The sequence below is a fragment of the Drosophila pseudoobscura genome, chromosome 3, assembly GCF_009870125.1.
Source record: "Drosophila pseudoobscura strain MV-25-SWS-2005 chromosome 3, UCI_Dpse_MV25, whole genome shotgun sequence".
Classification (NCBI taxonomy): Eukaryota; Metazoa; Arthropoda; class Insecta; order Diptera; family Drosophilidae; genus Drosophila; species Drosophila pseudoobscura.
The window spans coordinates 22,933,418-22,952,401 of NC_046680.1; the positions used below are offsets into that span (position 1 = coordinate 22,933,418).

At 45.9% G+C, this 18,984-nt stretch overlaps 4 protein-coding genes and 1 long non-coding RNA gene across 7 annotated transcripts in view; 2 read left to right on the forward strand and 3 right to left on the reverse strand.

Annotated features, from left to right (window-relative positions):
- LOC4805690 (putative fatty acyl-CoA reductase CG5065) overlaps positions 1-1,284 on the reverse strand; it is a 16,284-nt gene extending 15,000 nt beyond the window's left edge. The window contains exon 1 of the mRNA XM_033377957.1: positions 867-1,284. The gene's annotated coding sequence lies outside the window, so the exon portion shown is untranslated. The remainder of the gene's footprint in view (positions 1-866) is intronic.
- Positions 1-13,180, forward strand: part of LOC4805692 (putative fatty acyl-CoA reductase CG8303) — a 19,904-nt gene extending 6,724 nt beyond the window's left edge. Inside the window, exons 2-6 of the mRNA XM_001362014.5 lie at positions 9,990-10,428; positions 11,217-11,721; positions 11,786-12,227; positions 12,298-12,555; positions 12,644-13,180. Of these exons, the coding sequence (XP_001362051.4) occupies positions 10,057-10,428; positions 11,217-11,721; positions 11,786-12,227; positions 12,298-12,555; positions 12,644-12,776 (1,710 nt within the window). The 5' untranslated portion in view covers positions 9,990-10,056 and the 3' untranslated portion in view covers positions 12,777-13,180. The remainder of the gene's footprint in view (positions 1-9,989; positions 10,429-11,216; positions 11,722-11,785; positions 12,228-12,297; positions 12,556-12,643) is intronic.
- Positions 8,117-9,582, reverse strand: LOC4805691 (uncharacterized). Its single transcript, XM_001362013.3, has one exon. The coding sequence runs from the start codon at positions 9,368-9,370 to the stop codon at positions 8,192-8,194; it is 1,179 nt and encodes a 392-aa protein (XP_001362050.1). The 5' UTR covers positions 9,371-9,582; the 3' UTR covers positions 8,117-8,191.
- A 1,082-nt stretch (positions 13,181-14,262) lies between the features above and the next one.
- LOC6899104 (putative fatty acyl-CoA reductase CG8306) lies at positions 14,263-18,621 on the forward strand. The gene is made up of 6 exons (XM_002138985.4): positions 14,263-14,401; positions 16,735-17,319; positions 17,371-17,480; positions 17,540-17,990; positions 18,046-18,303; positions 18,375-18,621. The coding sequence occupies exons 1-6, from the start codon at positions 14,394-14,396 to the stop codon at positions 18,511-18,513; spliced, it is 1,551 nt and encodes a 516-aa protein (XP_002139021.2). The 5' UTR covers positions 14,263-14,393; the 3' UTR covers positions 18,514-18,621.
- LOC26532741 (uncharacterized) lies at positions 14,313-17,524 on the reverse strand. 3 transcript variants are annotated; one of them, XR_001452429.2, is made up of 6 exons: positions 17,399-17,524; positions 16,715-17,327; positions 16,485-16,639; positions 15,423-16,411; positions 15,060-15,203; positions 14,313-14,998 (listed from the first exon to the last, which is right to left on the reverse strand). It is a non-coding gene; the product is annotated as an uncharacterized lncRNA (long non-coding RNA). The 3 variants fall into 3 exon arrangements; XR_004468715.1 differs by having other exon boundaries at positions 15,423-16,414; XR_004468716.1 differs by lacking the exon at positions 15,423-16,411.
- Positions 18,622-18,984: the final 363 nt, after the last annotated feature.

The window sequence follows — 18,984 nt, forward strand, 5'->3', positions numbered from 1 at the left end:
CCCAGAGAGAGAGAGAGAGAAAAAAAAGAGTAGATGGTGGAGAGTGTGCCAGAGAGACAATGCCAAAAGAGAGCAGGGTTCCTGCTCTTTGCTACTACCTTTTCTACTACCTTTTTTCTGGGATTGGCTTGGGATCTGCCGGCTTTTCGTTGCCGTGCCGCAAGGGTTGCTGGGTTGCTGGCTGGCTGCTTATATAATGAGCGTCCAGCTGACTCAGCTGATGGAAGAGCGGACGATAAGATAAGTTCTTATCAGCTGGCTTATCACCATAAAACTCCCCATTTGGATCACCGAAAATTGATTTACTTCTGGCGTTTGTTTTTTTTTTCCATTCAAAAATAATTCAAAATTTCGTGCAGCATAATTTCAGGCCGCTTTCGCGCAAGCACGACCACACTGCTGCTCTGCTCTCTCTCCCGTTTGATGTACAGACCAGACCGTACTCTGCCTCTCTCTCTCTGGCTCTCTCGCGAAAAGCTTAGCTTCTCGCTAGCGGAAGCGTGAAACGGATATTTCAGATTTTCTGCTACATTTTTTACAACCGCCGTCGTCGCTGTCGCTTCTGTCGCCAGCGTTTCCAATAGCGATATTCTCCGGATGAGATAATAAACCCAGCGACATACATTCTCCACTCGATAGATTGGAGGAGGCGGAGGAGACACGGCACAGGCTGCAGCAGGGGCAGCTGACGAGAGGGGTCTATAAATAAATGTTCGCTCAAAATGAACAAAAATAATACATGCTCAAACAGGGCAAAAATTATGCTAAAAATATCACCAACAAAAAAAATTATGAGCGCACATATGTAAGTTACAACAAGGGGGGTGTGCGCCGTCTGGCCCCTCGAGTCATGGGCGTGTACATACCGGCACAAAATAAATGTGAGGTTGGAAGCGATGCTCCTGGATGGATGCTGCTACTCCGACGACGATTTGAACTGAGGATGAGCCGTGCTGTCGAGAGGGCGGGAGGGACAGCGAGGTTTTGGGGCAGTTGTAATCACAGCACTTTTTCTTTCTTCTCTGGTTGTGGGTTGTTGTTGTTGTTGCTAAACACTCGTTTGAGACACTCACAGACACTGCTTGGGGTGCACTTCTAGGAGTCGCGTGGGCGGTTACGTTCACCCACTTTTGACTGTTTTTTGACGTTGTTTGTGCGGTTAGTTCTTCGCGCTTTCAAGGGCAGAGGGGCAGGGGCAGAGGCAGAGGCAGAGAGCAGCACAGCTCGGAAGGCGACTAGCGACTGTCGGCTGACGAGGAGCAACGCAACGCCGGGCTGCCCGCCTGACAATTTTCACCATTAATAAAACAGGGCCAAAGTTGACACACACTCTCTCTCTCTCCCTCGCCTTTCTCCTTTCTCTACTCTCTCACGCGCGCTCTCTCTCTTTCTCTGTGTGTGTGTCGCCTTTCTCCACCCTGCAAGCACAGCAGCTTGCACTCTCCGACGCTCTCTGTCTCTGCCTTCGTTGGTGGTGAGCTTTGACACCCCGCTGTTGTCCGGGGGCTGCGCTGCCCTCTGCTATGGTTTTTTCCACCACCTTTCGCCGTACTGGGCCTGTCCTAGAGTGTTTTTCCTATTGAATGAAATCCGCTTTTGTCTAGTTCTGCTTCTGCTTCTGCTTCCTCTTCTTTTACGCCTCTTCTTCTTATACGGAGAGAGCGGATGTGTTAGTCGTCGCACAAAGAGCACAAAATGGTATAATTATCAAATAAACACACCGCCAAAATCGTTTTCTGCACTTTTCTACTGCAAAAATCATCGCATGCTTCGTTTCAAACATGCGCTGGCGCTGCCACTCTCCGCCAGCTGCAGCGTTGCCATACCGCCTTAAGGCAATTCAAATTCAAAATCGAATTCAAATTGAAATCCACTCGGGATTATAATCTGTCATCAATCTCGATTCAAGTCGGAAAACCCGATCTTGACGAGCGTCCAATCCAACCTTCGGGGACCAAATATTTGGACAATGGCCACAAGGTCACCGCACGGCCGGTCGGCCGATTGCAACGAGACGTAATATGAAAATCAAAACAAAAAGATGAAAAAAACAGAAAATGCACTGTCATTCGGACCCCCAAACTTGTCGGTTTTAAGAGGGGAGAGGGGAGAGTGTGGACGTGCTGCTCTCCACTCTGCATAATAATCAATTTTCATTGGGCTGATGTAAATACATTAAGAAAAATGAGTATGGAGTTGAGGAATGATGAATGATGAATGCTCTTATAATATGTGAGGAGTGTCATCCATTTATGTTATATTTGGAGTAAAAAGTAAGGGGAGGAAACTACAGCACAATGGAAATCTGCAGGACTCCGAAGACCTAATAACTATTATAGACTTAAACTTATACTATTATAGAAACTAACCAAACGTAACCTTCGCTAATTGACCAATTACCAGCCTCAAGAAGAGTATTAAATGACACAAGCCAGTTTAAAACGATAACAAATAGGTTAGACATCGGCAAACACACAGCAAAAAAAACAATGAATTACTCATGCGCATACCAGTACGGGATGGGTGACGTGAGCCTCTTTGGAGCTGCGACCAAGCCCATCTGTGGAGCCCTCTTTGGACACTTTACTGCAACTCCCTGCATGATGACGGAGCACTAAAAAATGTGAGCAAATGTTGAAAATTCCCACCTCGTGTCGAGAGAAAGAGAGAGAGAGACGAGCAGCCAAGTGGCGGTGACTATGTGGAAATTCGATTAACTAACAAGGGCCTCCTTCCGTTGCGGTTTAGCTTAAAGCAAATGGATTTTCGAGCATGATGCCAGGCACTGGAGTTAATATCAATGCAAATAGCTTTGCCAATGGGGCGGATCGTTTCATTTGTGGATCTATTTTGGACAGATTGGGTATCCATTAAGAGAGTGTGATGCCGTTATTCCAAAACGGTTGTTTAATTAATTAAATTGGTCATCTCGAAATATGCAAATGCCTTTTTATCTGGGAAATGCCAGGCTGAGACTGAGACCCTCCATAGATTTACGACCGCGGAGGTTTCCTCCTCTTACCACTTTCCATTGCGTGTCACAGAAATTATTGCCAATTTTAGCATTTCCTCATGTTGTAGGGCGGCGGGGGGGAGTACCTCTAATTACGGCACGGCACAGGTCTGTGTGTGTATGTTTGTGGCTGGTTAGGCCTACGACTTGAGGTTTTTTCTGTTTATTTGTCTCTTCCCCTCCTTTATGTAGGTCACCTGCAGTTGAAGATCGCTGGAGCTTTCTAAGCTTCCGTCAGAGAAGATCATTCAAACGGACAGTTTTGTAATGTTATTTGCTTTGGTATCATCAAGGCGTCTATCAATCAATCAATTAATCAGCAAAACAAAGCATTTTTGCATAATTAATCAACGAAAACGTGGATCTGCTGCACGTCATACGATCCCCCAGTGTTTTTTTCCTTCCCGCATTGACACCGGACTCAAATTATGAACATCAGCAGAAATGTATGTACTGTACCAGATATAACTGTATCGTTCTTGACCAGAATAAAGTGCAATGGTCAGCGGTAAGAGACAAAGAACAGGAAGCTATGTGACCCGCTTGAAGACCTCAAATTATTTGGAAAATTAAAATCATTTCAAGAGAATAACGAAATTTGTGGGAGTACGAGTAAAGTATTTCCTTGGATTCATTTGTACGTTGTTGAGTGTATTGTCTTCTAAGTCGAATCGCTTAACTCAAGCACCAGTCGCTGTCTCGCTTTCACCCGCTGGTTGCTGGGTTGCTGGATTGTGGATGGTCGCCAAACGGCAGCCAAAGGCATTGCCAGATCCACTCAAAAGATACCACGCACTCGTAATAGATCCGACCATGAGAGGGGGGCACACAGGTGGGAGAGGTAGGGGGTGGAGAGTCAGCTTTCTCAGTTACCGAAAACGTTGCCGATGTTGATGTCTTGCTGCTTCGTTAGCCTCTCAAAAGTGCTGCTCTCTCTCTACGTGCTCCGTGCGCCGTGCTGCGCTCTCCGCTCCGTTTTGGTGTTTCTCTGCCTTCAGCTGAGTGTGCTTATTTCGCTCGCTCTTTGCACTCAGTAATGAAGGGTATATTTGATTAGTCCGCACAATAAATATTTATGATCAGTAACATTCTCAATTTTATAGATGGTACAACTTCAAAATAGCACATTTTTACATTTTATGAATATTATCTGGCCAACAAACTATAAACAAGGAAACGCAACGTTACTGCTTAATTGTCTTTAGATATTTTTTTTCTAATAGTGGGTATCTAACAGTCGGAATGTCGACTCTAATGACTCTACTGTTATTTGTTGTTGGTTATTCGGTTTCGTCGCTGACTTCTGATTGTTTTCTGCTCCGATTTTCATTACTTAGCTTTGACGATCTTTGTGAGTTGAGAGCCAGAGACGAGACAGTGCCGATGAGCTAGAGAAAGAGAGCCACAGAGACTGTGAGTGTTTCCGATTCCGATTTTGAGTGCAAGTTTGGGTTTCAGCTTAAGCTCCGGTCGCGCCATTTCCTCGGATCAGTCTGCGTTGAGCGTGCGTTGGCAGTGACAGCAAAAGAAGAAAACCTCTTAGCCAACTCCTCTCCTCCTCCTGCACCGCGTCACAGTGTGCTCGGCCACCCCCTCCCGCTGCAGACTTTGGTCGATATAGTTTTTCGGTTAGTTTACACTTCCACATAAACAGTTAACACCCAACACTGGCTATCACAACCGTCGTGTGTCCCGGTCGTCTACATCTGCGTCTGCCCACCCAAAATCAAATCAAGTGCAAAGTGAAACCCCCCGAATCGAACCAAACCAAACCGAACAGAACTGACGCGTGGTGCAATCAATGATAAGTCATCGAAAGTACAACCGATTGCAACAAATTTCGATCGAGTCGAGAACAGATTGCCAAACACTTGGAAATCGATGACCCAGCGGAAGTGACGAAAGACCTTTGTGCTCAATTTATCGGATATTTGTTTGTTTTCAAGGAAAACCCATTGGAATATCTGTTTGTTTTTCAATTTTCACTCGAATGTTTGTTTTACCTCTCTCTCTCGCTCGCTCGCTCGCTCGCTACCGCTCTCTTGGTTTCCGTGTGTGTTTCGGTTTTCCTATCAGTGTGTGCTGGTTAAGTTTTTCGCGACTGTTTTCCACATGTTGTTTTGCTGACTGCTAGAAAATTCATTGGCAAACCAAAGTAATTGTATTGCCTTTAGAAATATATGCTTATAATAGCATTTTTCCTGGTCTTTTCGCAAACAAATTTAAAGTTTTCTCTGGAACTGACAGCGTGGCCAAATCCAGAAACGCTTATTTCTTTCTTCTGGTTCTGGCATGGTTCTATAATTTATTACAGTTTTTTTTGGATGGCTGACATCGTTTTTAACGCTGCCAACCGGTTTACCAAATGTTCCAGAAGAATATAAATAAATACTAAAACAGGAATGTTCAATTGTCTATTTGTTAATGGGTCGAAATCTAAGCGCAAATTGTTGGAGCAACAGAGAGGCTAGATAGACAGGGTCGAAGCTATTGATACCCTATAGAATATATCTCAAGCATTATATATCTATTTTAGGGTCTTCATCCTATATTATAAGATGTAATTTCCAATTTTCGATTGAATTATCTTCAGAAATAAGATCATTCCTAGGTGGCGCTAAGATTCTCCACGTTCGTTGCCTAAGTCTTTAGATTGGCATTGAACGGAATCACAATTGTTGATTGTTTATTGGTGATTGTTGAGCTGCTCAATCAATATGGCTTGCTTTCATTGTTTTTGTTGCGGTATGTTTCAATGTTAAGGTCTACGCCAAAACACAACAAATATTTAATGCTAATGCCCAGCCGCAGCCCCAAGTGCGACTTTTTCAGTATTTCAGTTTTCTCTGTTTGTTGTTTATGGCGTTCGATTCAATGAGTCTTCCCCGATCCCCGATCTCCTCCACACCGCACACCGATGGTTCATGCCTAGCATAAATAAAACAACGAATTATTGTTACACATTTGGTTGCCAAGGCGGAAATAAATGGCATTAAATGGAGTCGTATCAAAATCGAATCAAAATCAAAATCATAACAAAACATGAAGAGAAATCATTTGGCCTGGCCAAGCCAAGGAGAGGAGAAAGATCTGTTCGTCGTTAAATAGAAAGTGACCGAAATAGATCTTTAGACATAAGCAAAAAACCGAAAATTCGTCACAGTTGGAACATACCCTAACCGAAAACGAAGAGTCGCCTCCAATCGTTTGTTTTCGGCTCTTCTGGCCATCAATTTGTTGCCTAGGGCTTCGATACGATCTTGCCATTTTGAAGCTGCAAAAGAAATTTCCAAATATTTAATATGCATAAACCGTTTCTGTGCTTCGCAGGGGGAGGCTTGGTGAGCGGAGAGCGAATAGAGAGAAAGAGAGAGAGTCATTTGTCTCAATACAAGCGCAGACGTAGAAAAATTATGCAAATCTTAGGGCATATACTCGTGCACTTAAAGCTGTCTCTCAATAGCCAATAGACAATGTAGATAGCTATCAGGTATATACACCAGTATATAATAGATTCCATGTTTTTCTGAACTCAAAATACATAAAAAAATATTGTTGGTAAACAACAACAATAGAGAGGATCGGTGCAAGAAAAAAGAATTCATCTCTTGATTTCTGACCTCTACAGACACGAATCGAAAGATCATCTGTCTCCGATTATTCAAGGTTTTCGCCTAACAAAATGTCAAGTTCAACGATCCCCCAACCTTCTCTTATACCCCATCCCCATCCATACATCAATCTGTCTGTTTCAAAGCCAACCCACGAAGAACTTTACAGAGTTCAACAAACAAAAACTATTACAAATACGAGATGGAGATGGAAATATGACAAAAATGTGCCTCGAACGAAACTCAAATGGCGTTGGGTTGGAGCCTGTGGAGATTTTATGCAAATCATTGGTCGAGACCTCTAAACCTGTTTAGAGTTGGTGGCATTGTCTCTCTCAGATATCCCTCCATCCCATCCCATCGCAGCCACCAGCTACCAGCCACCGGCCCGTCGACCCATTTCCATCTTCTAATCCAAAATTTGCATAATTCTATCGCACGGAATCGGATCATGTGGCTGTGGCTATGGCATTTGAAAGCGAAATGCCTTGAGCAAGCGAATGTAAAGAAATAGGCGAGTCATTAGGCCAATTGGCCAAGCACAAATGTGTTGAGTCATCATTTGGAAATGGAAAAGCAAGCGAAGGTTAGTGAAGGTTAGCAAAGTGGGCCTGATCTGTCAGTTGGTCAATTATCAGGCGAATCAATTAGCGATCGGGTGATAAACCCCCAAAAAAGATGTGCAACTGTAGCAGCAGCTATCGGACAAGAGCTGGAGTGTATCCATGTGATGGGATTGGATTCGAATCATCTGCATGCCCAGACATCAGAGACTTTGGAGATCAACTCGACGCATGCGATGCGACCGTGACCGTGCATTTTGATTAAGTTGTTTGTCTTCGAAGTTCGAACAGAAACTCTAGCTACAAACATCTTTGGGGCCCAACTCTGGCCCAACCCAGACAGACCAGACGCTGCTTGGGCTCTCTGGCAGCGCGGCGGCCTTGACACAAATTTGTGTTAGCGTCAAACACGAATCCCACGAAAATGCTCAAAAAATTAATCTCTCCGCTGAACGAATTGTTACGCATTTCGTTCATTATCTCTTCCACTTGCACCTTAGCAGACCTTAGGCAATGGAAAACCCCAACCCTCCGCGTGAGTGCTAACTACAGCGGTTATACCTTGATTTGATTTCTCTGATTTTCTCATTCGCGTCTCTTTCGGTATCGCGGATATACGCCTCATTTGCCATTAATTAGTGGAGCTATTGATGGCCTCATGAGGTGAGGCGAACAAAGACAGACAGTGTGCCACCGATCACCGATCACCAAATCACAAAATCACCGATCACCGCTGGATGCGGGGGGAAAGTACAGTTGGCAGTGTTGGGAAACGGCCTTGGCTTCAATGTTTCACTTAATTGAAAGCATTGAGAATTGGAAATCGATTGAGAGTGTTGTGTCGGATACAGTCCGATTACAGCGGAATGCTTAAAATGTGCGAAAGTACTGTAAATAGTGTTGAAAAGCAGATATAAAAGTCCAACAAAAATTGTGTTTGAGCTCTATTTAAATACTGTATAATTCTGTGGATTGGTTTTTGCGTCCGCTGCGAAGGGTCTCGTCTAGGCGCCGCGCTTGAAGTCTCTATAAAGACTGGCACACTGTCGCCACTTGTTAGAGAAAGATTGGCTGCCGCTCGGCGGTGGGTTGGTCAGCTGTTCGGAGTAGCTGCACACGGGAGCTGGGGCGCGTTCCATCCTCGTGATGGTCATGTCAAAGCGCGGTGTCTTCCCCACATTCTCCGGTCGCTTGCGCAGAGCGGCTTGCGGCGGTTTCTCCTCCAGGACGGAATCATCCTCCAGTCTGGCATCCTCTGGGTGCTTCTGCATGAGCAGGTGGAAGCCGACAGGCTTGCGTCTGCACGTCAGGCGATCGATTACTTTCTGGTAGTTTGAGGACCTGATCGAGGGCAACTGCAGGTGGTGAAAGCTGCGGCGACTGTCGTAGTAGCCCCCGGGGTGTCTCCCCAGGCCACTGTGACTGCCGTCGCTGGGATTGAAATCGTCGCCGGGTTCTAGATCCTCGCTGCACCGCTGACTGGGGCAAGTGTGCCAGGAGTGCCAGTGATTTTCCTCCTCAGCCTCTGCGCGCTTGCGCAGCCACTCCTTGCTAGCGCCAGAGTAATCGTCCTGATTTTGTGCCTCGTCGCGATGGCTCATGGTCACGTCCCCGTCTTGGGCCTCGGCGCGAGAATCATCCGGCCTGGGCAGATTGTAGCCCCTGCGCGACTTTTGTAGCTCGTAAGCTTGGCGCTTGACCTCCTTCTGGCGTTGGTGCCGCCGCCTCTTGCTGTAGTCCTTGGCCGCTCTGTTAGGGTCCTTAGCCCTACGGCGGGGTCGACTCGACTCTCGATTCCGCCTGTCGTCGGCATCGTAGATAACGTCGGACTTGGAGATACCTGGAGCCTGTGCATCGCGTCTTGCAGGTCCCCGGGTCCACCTTCGCCTGTTTTCTTCAATGATCAGCTGCTGGCGCCGCATGTGCTCCTCGGGGTTTTGCAGGATGGTGCGCCGACCCACCTCCCACACGGGCCCACTTCGTTGGCTGCTGGCCATCGGCGGCTCCATGAGCCCCCCACTGGCCACAGGGCCATCATCGAACCGGTGCAACTGGGAATGCACCCCGGAGAGCGAGTCGGGGTTGTAGTTCCACTCGAAGCGCCTGTGGCTCAGGAGCCGCACCTGCTGAAGCTTTCCCCAGCAATGGTTTAGTCCCCGAGCCACTTTCAGCGTGCAATTCATTCTAAATATTGTTACAGAAAATTTTGATTACTTCCAACACGAGGCTGAATATTTCTGAAATGATTGTTTGGTTTTTTTTTTGAGAACTAAATTTTGTGTAGAAATCCAAGCGGAACAAATTGTTTTGTTTGGAAAACTTTGAAAATGGATGACCGAAATTTTTGTGAACTGAATGCTGGGAGGTTATGGAGATTGTCTGATGATTTGTTATCAAACACTTCGATTTGACAGAAAATGCCGGACTCCTACATTGGGGTGTTGTGAAGGCATTTGAAGCATTATCTGAACAGACTAAAGGTATTTAGTAAGCGTGAATATCTTTTTCGTTGTTCATCAATCAATCATCATTGCTCATCAGAGAAAACTCTGAAGAATGGATAGGGCTGAAGTCCAAGAACCATCCAATTCCGGTCATCACTTTTTCACTTCCTCTGTATCTACTTATCATTTAATGGCCTTTGACTCGACTGCACTTCCGCCGGCAAGCGGATTTTGATCTCGCAGACAGACGGAAGCTGCCTTGAGTGGGGGACTTTTTTCAATCTGTTTTATCTGCTTCACCTTTTATCTAATAAACCACGACTACTAACTAACGTAAAACAAATATTCTCTGCTGCAGCTGGGCCCAACCGATTCCAACGTTCAGCAGCAAATTGGCGCCACCGACGAATCTCGAGCCCTACACCATGGCTGTCATAACGGATCATGACAGCAGTAGCAGCACCACCGAAACCTCCACAAACTCCACCTCTAGCACCAGCACCAGCACCACCCACAACCACAGCAACAACAACAGCAGCAACCTCAGCAATGGGAAACCTCAGCACAGCAATCGTGGAGCGAGCAGCCAGCGCCAACAGTTGAGCACGGCCCTGACCATTCCAGAGTTTTTTGCCCACAAAAACATCTTCGTCACCGGCGGCACGGGCTTCCTGGGGACCGTCCTGATCGAGGCCCTGCTGGACACACATCCCGAAATCGGCACCATCTATGTTCTCGTCCGGGGTAAGAAGAAGTTCGATCCCAAGGAGCGGATCAATCGCCTGCTTCAGAAGCCGGTAAGTGTGGTTACATTTGGTGTGGGTTACTCGGGGGGCCCTAGGGTCACGACCATACCCGCCCCTTGGCACTCTCGCTGACATCATGGGTATATCATTAAAGCCAATTACGTGCCTCTTTATGGAGCGTTAATTTGTCAGAGTCGTAACCGGTCGAAGGGAACGGGCAGACAGGGAGACCCACCGCGACCTCTTCCGCTTTGTCTGCTTAGCGGTTTCTGCCTCACGCCTCTTTCCACACATGTTTTCTACATATCTTTCTTTGGGATTTTATTCGGGTCTCTATTCACTTCGATATACCCTCTCCCATCTCCCATTTCCCATTAGAGAAGCACTCCGCACTCCCTCACCGCTTATGAAAGAGAAAATTGAACCATAATCGGTAAAGTGTTAGCCAGGTTAGCCATCCGAACAATCAGTTTAATCCACAAACTTCAGTAGTTTTAGCTGATTATTTTATATTAAGCATTAAGAATCTCTGGGATCTATTGTAATCTTTGAACCAGTAAGAGTATCTAAGACTTCGGTACAAGCTATTTATCTTTGCCATATTTCTTTACCTTCGAGTCTTCACAACAATTAGTTAATTATAGTTTTAAACGCACTTTTTAATGGCGCAACAAGCACAGATTTTTGTTGTTTTGGAAATTACTTATTTATTTAAAAAAAACCGTTCCCCCCCCCCCCCCCCCCCCCCCCCCCCTGGTAGTAGTAGTAATCATAATTTGTAGACTCTCAGATACAAACAAGCAAACGGCTTATCGAAACAACGGCTTTTTCCCGCACAGATCTTCGAGAAGTACGCGGAGAAAACCCTGGCCAAGGTAGTGCCTGTCGTGGGAGAGCTGAGCGAGCCGAACTTCGGCTTCGGCCCGGATCTGCTCCAGGAGCTGATCAATCGCGTGCACGTGATCTACCACAGTGCGGCCACGATCAAGTTCAGCTCCCCGCTGCGCACTGCCATCCGCACCAATCTGACGGGCACGATGCGGACCATCGAGCTGGCCAAGCAGCTGAAGCATCTGTCAGCGTACATCTACTGCTCGACAGCCTTCTGCAACAGCAACAACCGCGGCCTGATCGCCGAGGAAGTGTACAAGTCACAGTTCGATCCTTACGACATGATGAAAATGGCCGAGGACGACGAGGCCTGGGTGGACTTCACCCAGCAGAAGTGCAAGGGCTACATCCAGGACCATCCCAACACGTACACATTCACTAAGAATCTGTCCGAGAACCTGCTGATGGCGGAGATGTCAGGACTTCCGGCGGCCATAGTCAGGCCATCGATTGGTAAGCGTTCGATTTATACATTCAAACAGAACCGACAACAATTTATAATTGATTGCTTTTCTAGTGTATGGCACCTTGGAGCATCCGATGAAGGGCTGGGTGGGCAATGCCAACTCCGGCCACTTGGGCTTCCTCGCCGGCTTCGTTAAGGGAATCTTTCGGACGATGTGCGGCCAGGCTTCGGCCGTGATTGACATCATTCCATGCGATTATGTGATCAACTCCTCCCTGGTCATGGGCTGGTATGTGGGGACCCGACAGCTGGAGCAGCCGGAGATCATCCACTGCACCTCGGGCGAAGTGAATCCGCTGACGCTGTCGGAGTTCTGCACGATCATCAACGACAGCGTGGAGCGGCATCCCCCCAACAGTTTCGTGTGGAAGCCACTGACCAAGCTGCGAAACGGCTGGCGCTACAATCTATTTTTCTATCTGTTTCATTTGCTGCCTGCCATGGTCTTTATAATTCCGGAGAAGCTCTTTGGCATTGGCATGCCACAGCACACGTAAGAATTCTGCTAGGACCTGCCTGAAGAATACCTCCTGCTCCCAGTTCTCAGATTGCCTCTCTTTCAGTGCCTATGAGTACATGCGCGTCTTCCAAAAAGGCACCAAGGCCTTTGACTACTTCCTGGACAAGGACTTCCGGTACTCCCTGAAGAATGCTCTCCGCATCTCCGCCATCATCCCGGAGAGCGATCGGCGGCGCTACAACTTCGATGCTAGCCAGTGCGACTGGTCGGAATTCATCGATCGCTGCCTCATAGGCATCCGACGCTTCTACTTCAAGGAGTCTGCGGTCACAACGGAATGGCACCGCAACTACTGGAAGGTGTAAGTACCCAGGACTAGTGGCCTTCTCTCCGAGCTCTCTCTCTGATCCAAGTCTTTCTCTCTCTCTCTTTCTCCTCCCAAACATCAGCTTTAATTTCCTCTACTATGCGGGCTATGCTGTCATCTTTGCCGTCCTGTACATTGCCCTCGTCCCCTTCCTGGGCATACAGATCGGTCTCACGCTGGCCGTGCTCATCTGGGGCTTCCTCGTCTGGCTGTAGGGGACCATCCCGCACTCTTGATCCAAATCCTGATCCTGATCCTGATCCTGATCCTGATCCAGACTCTCTTGGACAGTGCAATATTTCTCTTTCTCCATATTCACTCTCCCGTTATCCTGTTCGTTTCCATTGTAGTTTGTCTTTGTAGGGTATCCATGTATTTTACTTTTAAGTCCTTTCTCTTAACACAATCTAGTACAAGTCAATGGTCGTCGGATCGATTCTCGGATTGAACATACGTTACAAAAAAACTGTATCATATGAAGAATAAACAAAAACAAAAGACCACACCAATCTATTCTCACACAGCAATGCAAAAAGTAGCCCAAAACTTAGTCACATTAATAACTATGTAAAATAATAAAACCCAGAACTAAACTGAAAATATAATGAAAACGATTGTAGATTGTTTTGTAATTATCATCCGGTATATAGTATTAAAAGTTTGAGTAAAACAGTTTTTTGGGCATTGTAAAAACTTCTCTGAAAGAGAAGTAATTGTAAATGATTCTATCTCACTCTACCACATGGGATTTCGCTTTACATTTACTTTTACATTTACTTTACATTTACTTTTACATTTACTTTACATTTACATTTACTTTACTTTCAACCACGTTTCCACACGCAGGTCATTTTAAGGTCACGTTGGGAAACGAAGTTGGAAAAATTTTCAAAAATTACATAGCATCTACATAAGCGTGACATTGTTTCTACAGTGAGTCAAATGGAACAGTGGCGCCATGAATATTTTAGATATTGGTACAAACTACATGTGGAATGTACCATTTCATTGGTACATTTGTAGACATTAGCAATCTTCTGATGTTAAATCTTGTTCGCTGTTAACAAGGTTCTATGGGAAAGGCCTAATGGGAAGAGCGATGCAGTGAGCGCGAGAGATATACATACATATATGCCTCACATGGCTTTCCAGTTGAGCTGGCCAAGAAAATAAACCAATCCAAACACGATTTGTCCCCAAAATTCCTATACTTCTGGATATACCCTTATCCATGGACCTCTATCTGGCCCGAGCCTTCTTAGCTGGTCTGCGTTTTTATTAAGCTTGGTATACCATCCTAAGGGTAGGGACAGCGCTAAAACCGAGAGAGAGAGCGGTTGACAAACAACTTAGGCCACCAAAGAGAGGTATGCCTAATAACGATCACGTTATGCTTAGGCTACGATCATCATTATATCGTCATATGGTAGCGTAGCCAGCCAGCGATCATTCGTAGTTTTGCTTTTGCCGGGAGCGGAGAGCGAGCGCTCCATTCAGTTTCAAAACGAGCCGATATCGTAACTTCTCAGATACACACAAACCTGCAGATACGGTTACCAATACGCGTGCATCTGCATTTGTGTTTGTATTTTGTTTACAGTCGCATCAACATCTGGACAGGAGAAGAGAAAACATACGAAAGAAGCAAAGCAAAACGAACAACAAGCAGAAAGAGTGGAAGCGAAAGAAGGCCGTGTTTGGAGGAAAGAAAAATTGAACCCATTCTAGATCGATTTGCAAACGATCTTAGGCTCTAAACCCAGCGATAGGCAACAGCAGCCGAAAGATAGATAGATAGATATCTATACCCATTTCGTACACCTGCAGAAATTATGGCCAGGTAAGTAGTGTTACTCAATGTGTCTTAAACAATGCAAGACCCGATCGTGGACCCGAACTGTCAGCGGCGTGTGTGTGTGTGTTTTTTTGGTAGCCCGTTTGACAACTTTCGGCCAAATTTTTCTCTTTTCTCCGCTCGAAAGCTGCTATTGAGGTTAGATATTCGGTGCAAAGTTCGAAATGCGGCAGATCTGCCAAGAAACATGCATTTAAATCTATTTGTGCACGATCTTTGACATCCACTCGAATGCATTTCTTGGAATATTGTTTCTAAAAGAGCAGCCGCAACGCAAATGTACAACAACTTCTCGTTATTCCATTGCATTAGCATCTCTCGACACTTTCTTCTCCATCACATAAGAGTCGACTGTGTTCTCTGAGAGAGGGAGTGTTTACAGAGAGAGCGATTGCATTCTTCAGTCTCTACTCAAACTTTGACCTGTTGACGCCTTGCCTTTTTCCTTGGGAAGTGAGTGGGGAAGGGAAGTGTATCCACAGATCTGTAGTTCTCTGGTGCAGCAAGCCAGAGATGACGTAAATGGTTCCGTTTTGCAGTCGTCAGAAAATCCAGCGGAAAATTACAGGTTGTCATATGTAGCTGAGGGAAGTTGAAAAACATGATCCATTACATACAATTACATGCACCTTTAGCAACATACTCTTTTCGAACGTTCATTAATAATCGCAAGAGTAAGGTAAGCCAGAGATTTATTGGCCACCGCAAGGTTGGCCACAGTTGGTAGGGTCAGTTATCCAGGCAGACAGGCAAACAGACGATGATTGAGTCGAGGGTTCCTTAATTGCTGAGGTGGGAATAGCTTTTAAATTTATATGTACTGATACTCGTATAGTTATTAAATGTAATTAAAACGTGCACAGCCTATGGTTCCATATGCACTTTTTACATCGAGTGTTGAGAATAGTTGAGTGGCTTCCCAGCACTGTTTCTGAACCAAAGTATAATTTGAAACAAATTTCAAGTAGCACCTCCGCCAATACAGTAAATCCCAGCAATTAATTACCCAAGATAAGCCGCGCCACTGACCAGATGGTATATCTAATCAGCGTAACGGACAGTGCATGGTATCAGCCAGATAAGCAACCCAATTTACCACAGCACTGAATGGGATCAAAGACAGAAAAAGACAAGGCAACACATTTCTGCCTGTCTTTGGATCGGGTCACCCGCCTGCTTCGTTTCCCTTCTGTTTCGGGTAGTAGCTGCTCCAAAGTGAAAGCTCAATTTAGTTTAGACAGCAATCTCTGACAAGAGGCCGCCAGGGGGCAACATGCAATCATTAACCATGACTTGACGCCTTTTTTATGGACCTGCAAAGACCTTCAGGGCCTCGCCTGTGACTGCATGCGGAAATTTGCATTATTTTTGTATATAAATACTACAATTTATGTACATACATATAGGGAATGTTGCATTTCTTCGAGTTTTATATGGGATTTGTTATGTAGAAATTATATCACGCATTTGTTGAGGGGAAAAACAGAGATTCGATCCCCTTCAATGATCATCATTATAAAATCATTTGGCATAACAAAAAATTTGAGATGGCGCGGACTGCAGATCATTAAAAGAAAAAATGCGCTTGGAGTTGGCTAATTGAATGATCAAGTTGCGTGTGCCTTTCGTTGTTTGACGGGGAAAAGGTTTGGCAATACGCTGGGATGCCGAATATTTCAGTGTAGCTTACAGGAAAAGGCTATGGTCGATCAGTTATGTCTGTCTGTCGACGGCAACAGCCTTTAAGCAATTAATTTAAGCATTACAAATAAATCTGTATGGAATAAAGTTCCAAAGATCTCATGACTGAATTATGCCTTTAATTCTTCAGTTTCTAAATGCATTCCTTGACATGTTATTTAATCAAATGACAGGTTTGAGTGCAGCCGAATACAATAGGCAATGCACCATTAGGCTAGAGTCAACTGGGACGCCCACAAATTGGATTTGAACAGTACGAGTATTGGCAGTGACCCGAAAACCGACACCCGGCACCTGCTAACAAATCATTAGCTAGATCAATATTAGAAGAGCCACAATCAGCAGTAACTTAGAACTAGCAACTCACGCGGGAAACAGGTTTTGCCTTGGAATCCAGTCGGAGATGTCCACAAAGTCGCTTGGGGTTTCGTAAGTTTGCCACGACGCAACGCCAGCAGCCACTGCCATTTGAATGGGAGATGAGAGAAAGTTTGATGAGAGTTCATTTTCATTTTATGGCATCTGAAAATACATGTAGAGGCAGTTGTTATATAAACACAGATTGAGGGAAGAGAGACGATAACGACTGCGACTAACGTATTCCTACAATGTTTCAGCTCTTCCATCACAGACTTCTATGCGGGGCGCAATGTGTTCATCACGGGCGCCACTGGCTTCGTGGGCGTCACCATTGTGGAGAAGCTGCTGCGCGATGTGCCCAAGGTGGGCAACCTGTATCTGCTGATGCGCGCCAAGAAGGGAAAGAGCGTGGAGGAGAGGCTCGAGGAGCTCAAGAAAAACTCTGTCTTTGATCGCTTCAAGGAGATGCAGCTGGAGTCGCGTCTCACGAAGATCGTCCCCATTGAGGGTGATGTGGGCTTGGACAACCTGGGAATCTCGCCAAAGGACCGCCAGACGCTGATCGATAATGTAAATGTGGTGTTCCATTCGGCGGCCACCCTGGACTTCTTTCAGTCCCTCAAGGAGACGACCAACATCAATCTGCAGGGAACACGACGCGTGGTGGAGCTGTGCCAACAGCTGAAGCAACTGGATTCGCTGGTCCATGTGTCCAGCGCTTATGTGAACGCCTATCTGACAGAGGTCGAGGAGAAGCTCTATCCTTCGCCCGACGATCCCGAGAAGATCATACAGCTGGCCGAAACCCTCAACGACGAGGCGCTAAAGGCACTCGAAAAGAAGTGAGTACCTGAAATTGGATTATTTTACAATTGTACGAAAATCTTTTACAGACTGCTCAAGGATCATCCGAATACGTACACTTTCACCAAGCACCTGGCCGAGCACGAGGTGGCCAATGCGGCCAGTAGCTTTCCCTGCGGCATTGTCCGCCCCAGCATGAGTGAGTGACAGACACACGGGGCTTCTACGCTTTTCGGATATAGAAACTTATACTTTCAGTCACGGCGGCTTGGAAGGAACCCATTCCTGGGTGGACCATCTCGAAGAACGGCCCCCAAGGCTTCTTTATGGGCGCCTCCAAGGGAGTGCTACGCCGCCTGCCCCTAGATCCGAGCATCATCATGGACTACATTCCCATCGATGTGGTGGTCAATGGCATCATCACCACCGGCTACTATGTCAATGCGCTCAAGGCGAAGAACGCCGGCCGTCCAGCCGAGCTGCAGATCTTCCACCTGACATCCAGCACGTACAAGCCCTTCCGCTTCGATCTGATGGCGGACAAGATCAACAGCTATCTGCACGACTATCCTCTGAACAGCGCCGTCTGGTACCCTAATCTGCGGCTGGTCAAGAGCCTCTGGGTCTTTCGGCTGAGCGCCATACTGTTCCACTTTGTGCCTGCATTCTTCCTGGATATCGTTACCCGCATCACCGGCGGCCGTCCCATGTGAGTATCACAGAGATCTCTCTTAGAATAAGAGTTTATTTTCCCCTGCTTACAGTTTGATGAGGCTGCACAAGAACGTGTGGAACTCGCTGAACACCCTGGAGCGCTTCATCTTCACGGAATGGCACTTTGACAGCAAGCGTCTACTAGCCCTTTCCAAGTCGATGGACGTGGTGGACAGGAAGAAGTTCGTCATTGACATTGGCGAGCTGACGTGGGACGAGTACTTCTCTAACACCATTCGCGGAGTGCGGCAGTACCTCAGCAAGGAGTCACCCAAGAATCTGGAGAAGGCACGTCGCAAGGATAAAATGTTAGTGATCATATAGCACCCCTATTCTATATTCCATATTCCATCGGGATACTAACGAATATATTTGACAGTCTTCTCGGTCTGCATGTTGCCCTCCAGCTGCTGTTCTGGTTCGGAATATTCAAGCTGATCGTCTGGATCTCGGGAGTCTCCAGCGCCAAGGCGGCCCTTATTTTGCCCGTCTTCTATTATCTGTTTGGACTGCTCTAGTGCGGCCGTATTTCTAGTTGAGCATTCTCTCAATGTTATTCACGCTAAATACAATTTTTACACAAGGTTGGGTTTTACAAGAAATAAAAATACACAAAAAATAAATAATTGCGCGCAAAAGTTGGTTTTGTGCTTGTTGTTGTCAAGAATATATCGATATTGATATTACAAAAATATCATTTCATATCGTAATGAACATCGGCCAGATCTGTTGACATGAATATATTTTTTATTAATATTAAAGCCTAGTACTTATATCAGCAAAATCCATCGATCGAATCAGGAATGATATTCGAATGGAAACGATATAAACACAAAAACATTTCAATCTATGCTAAATTTTGTAGCAGGCGTTTTTCTGACGACTACTTAGATCAGCAAAATAAATAGTCGATTAATACTGGAAAAGCAACGATACATATTGACAAAGCAAAAATTGTATATTCTGATCTTGAAGGAAGCAAACGAGAA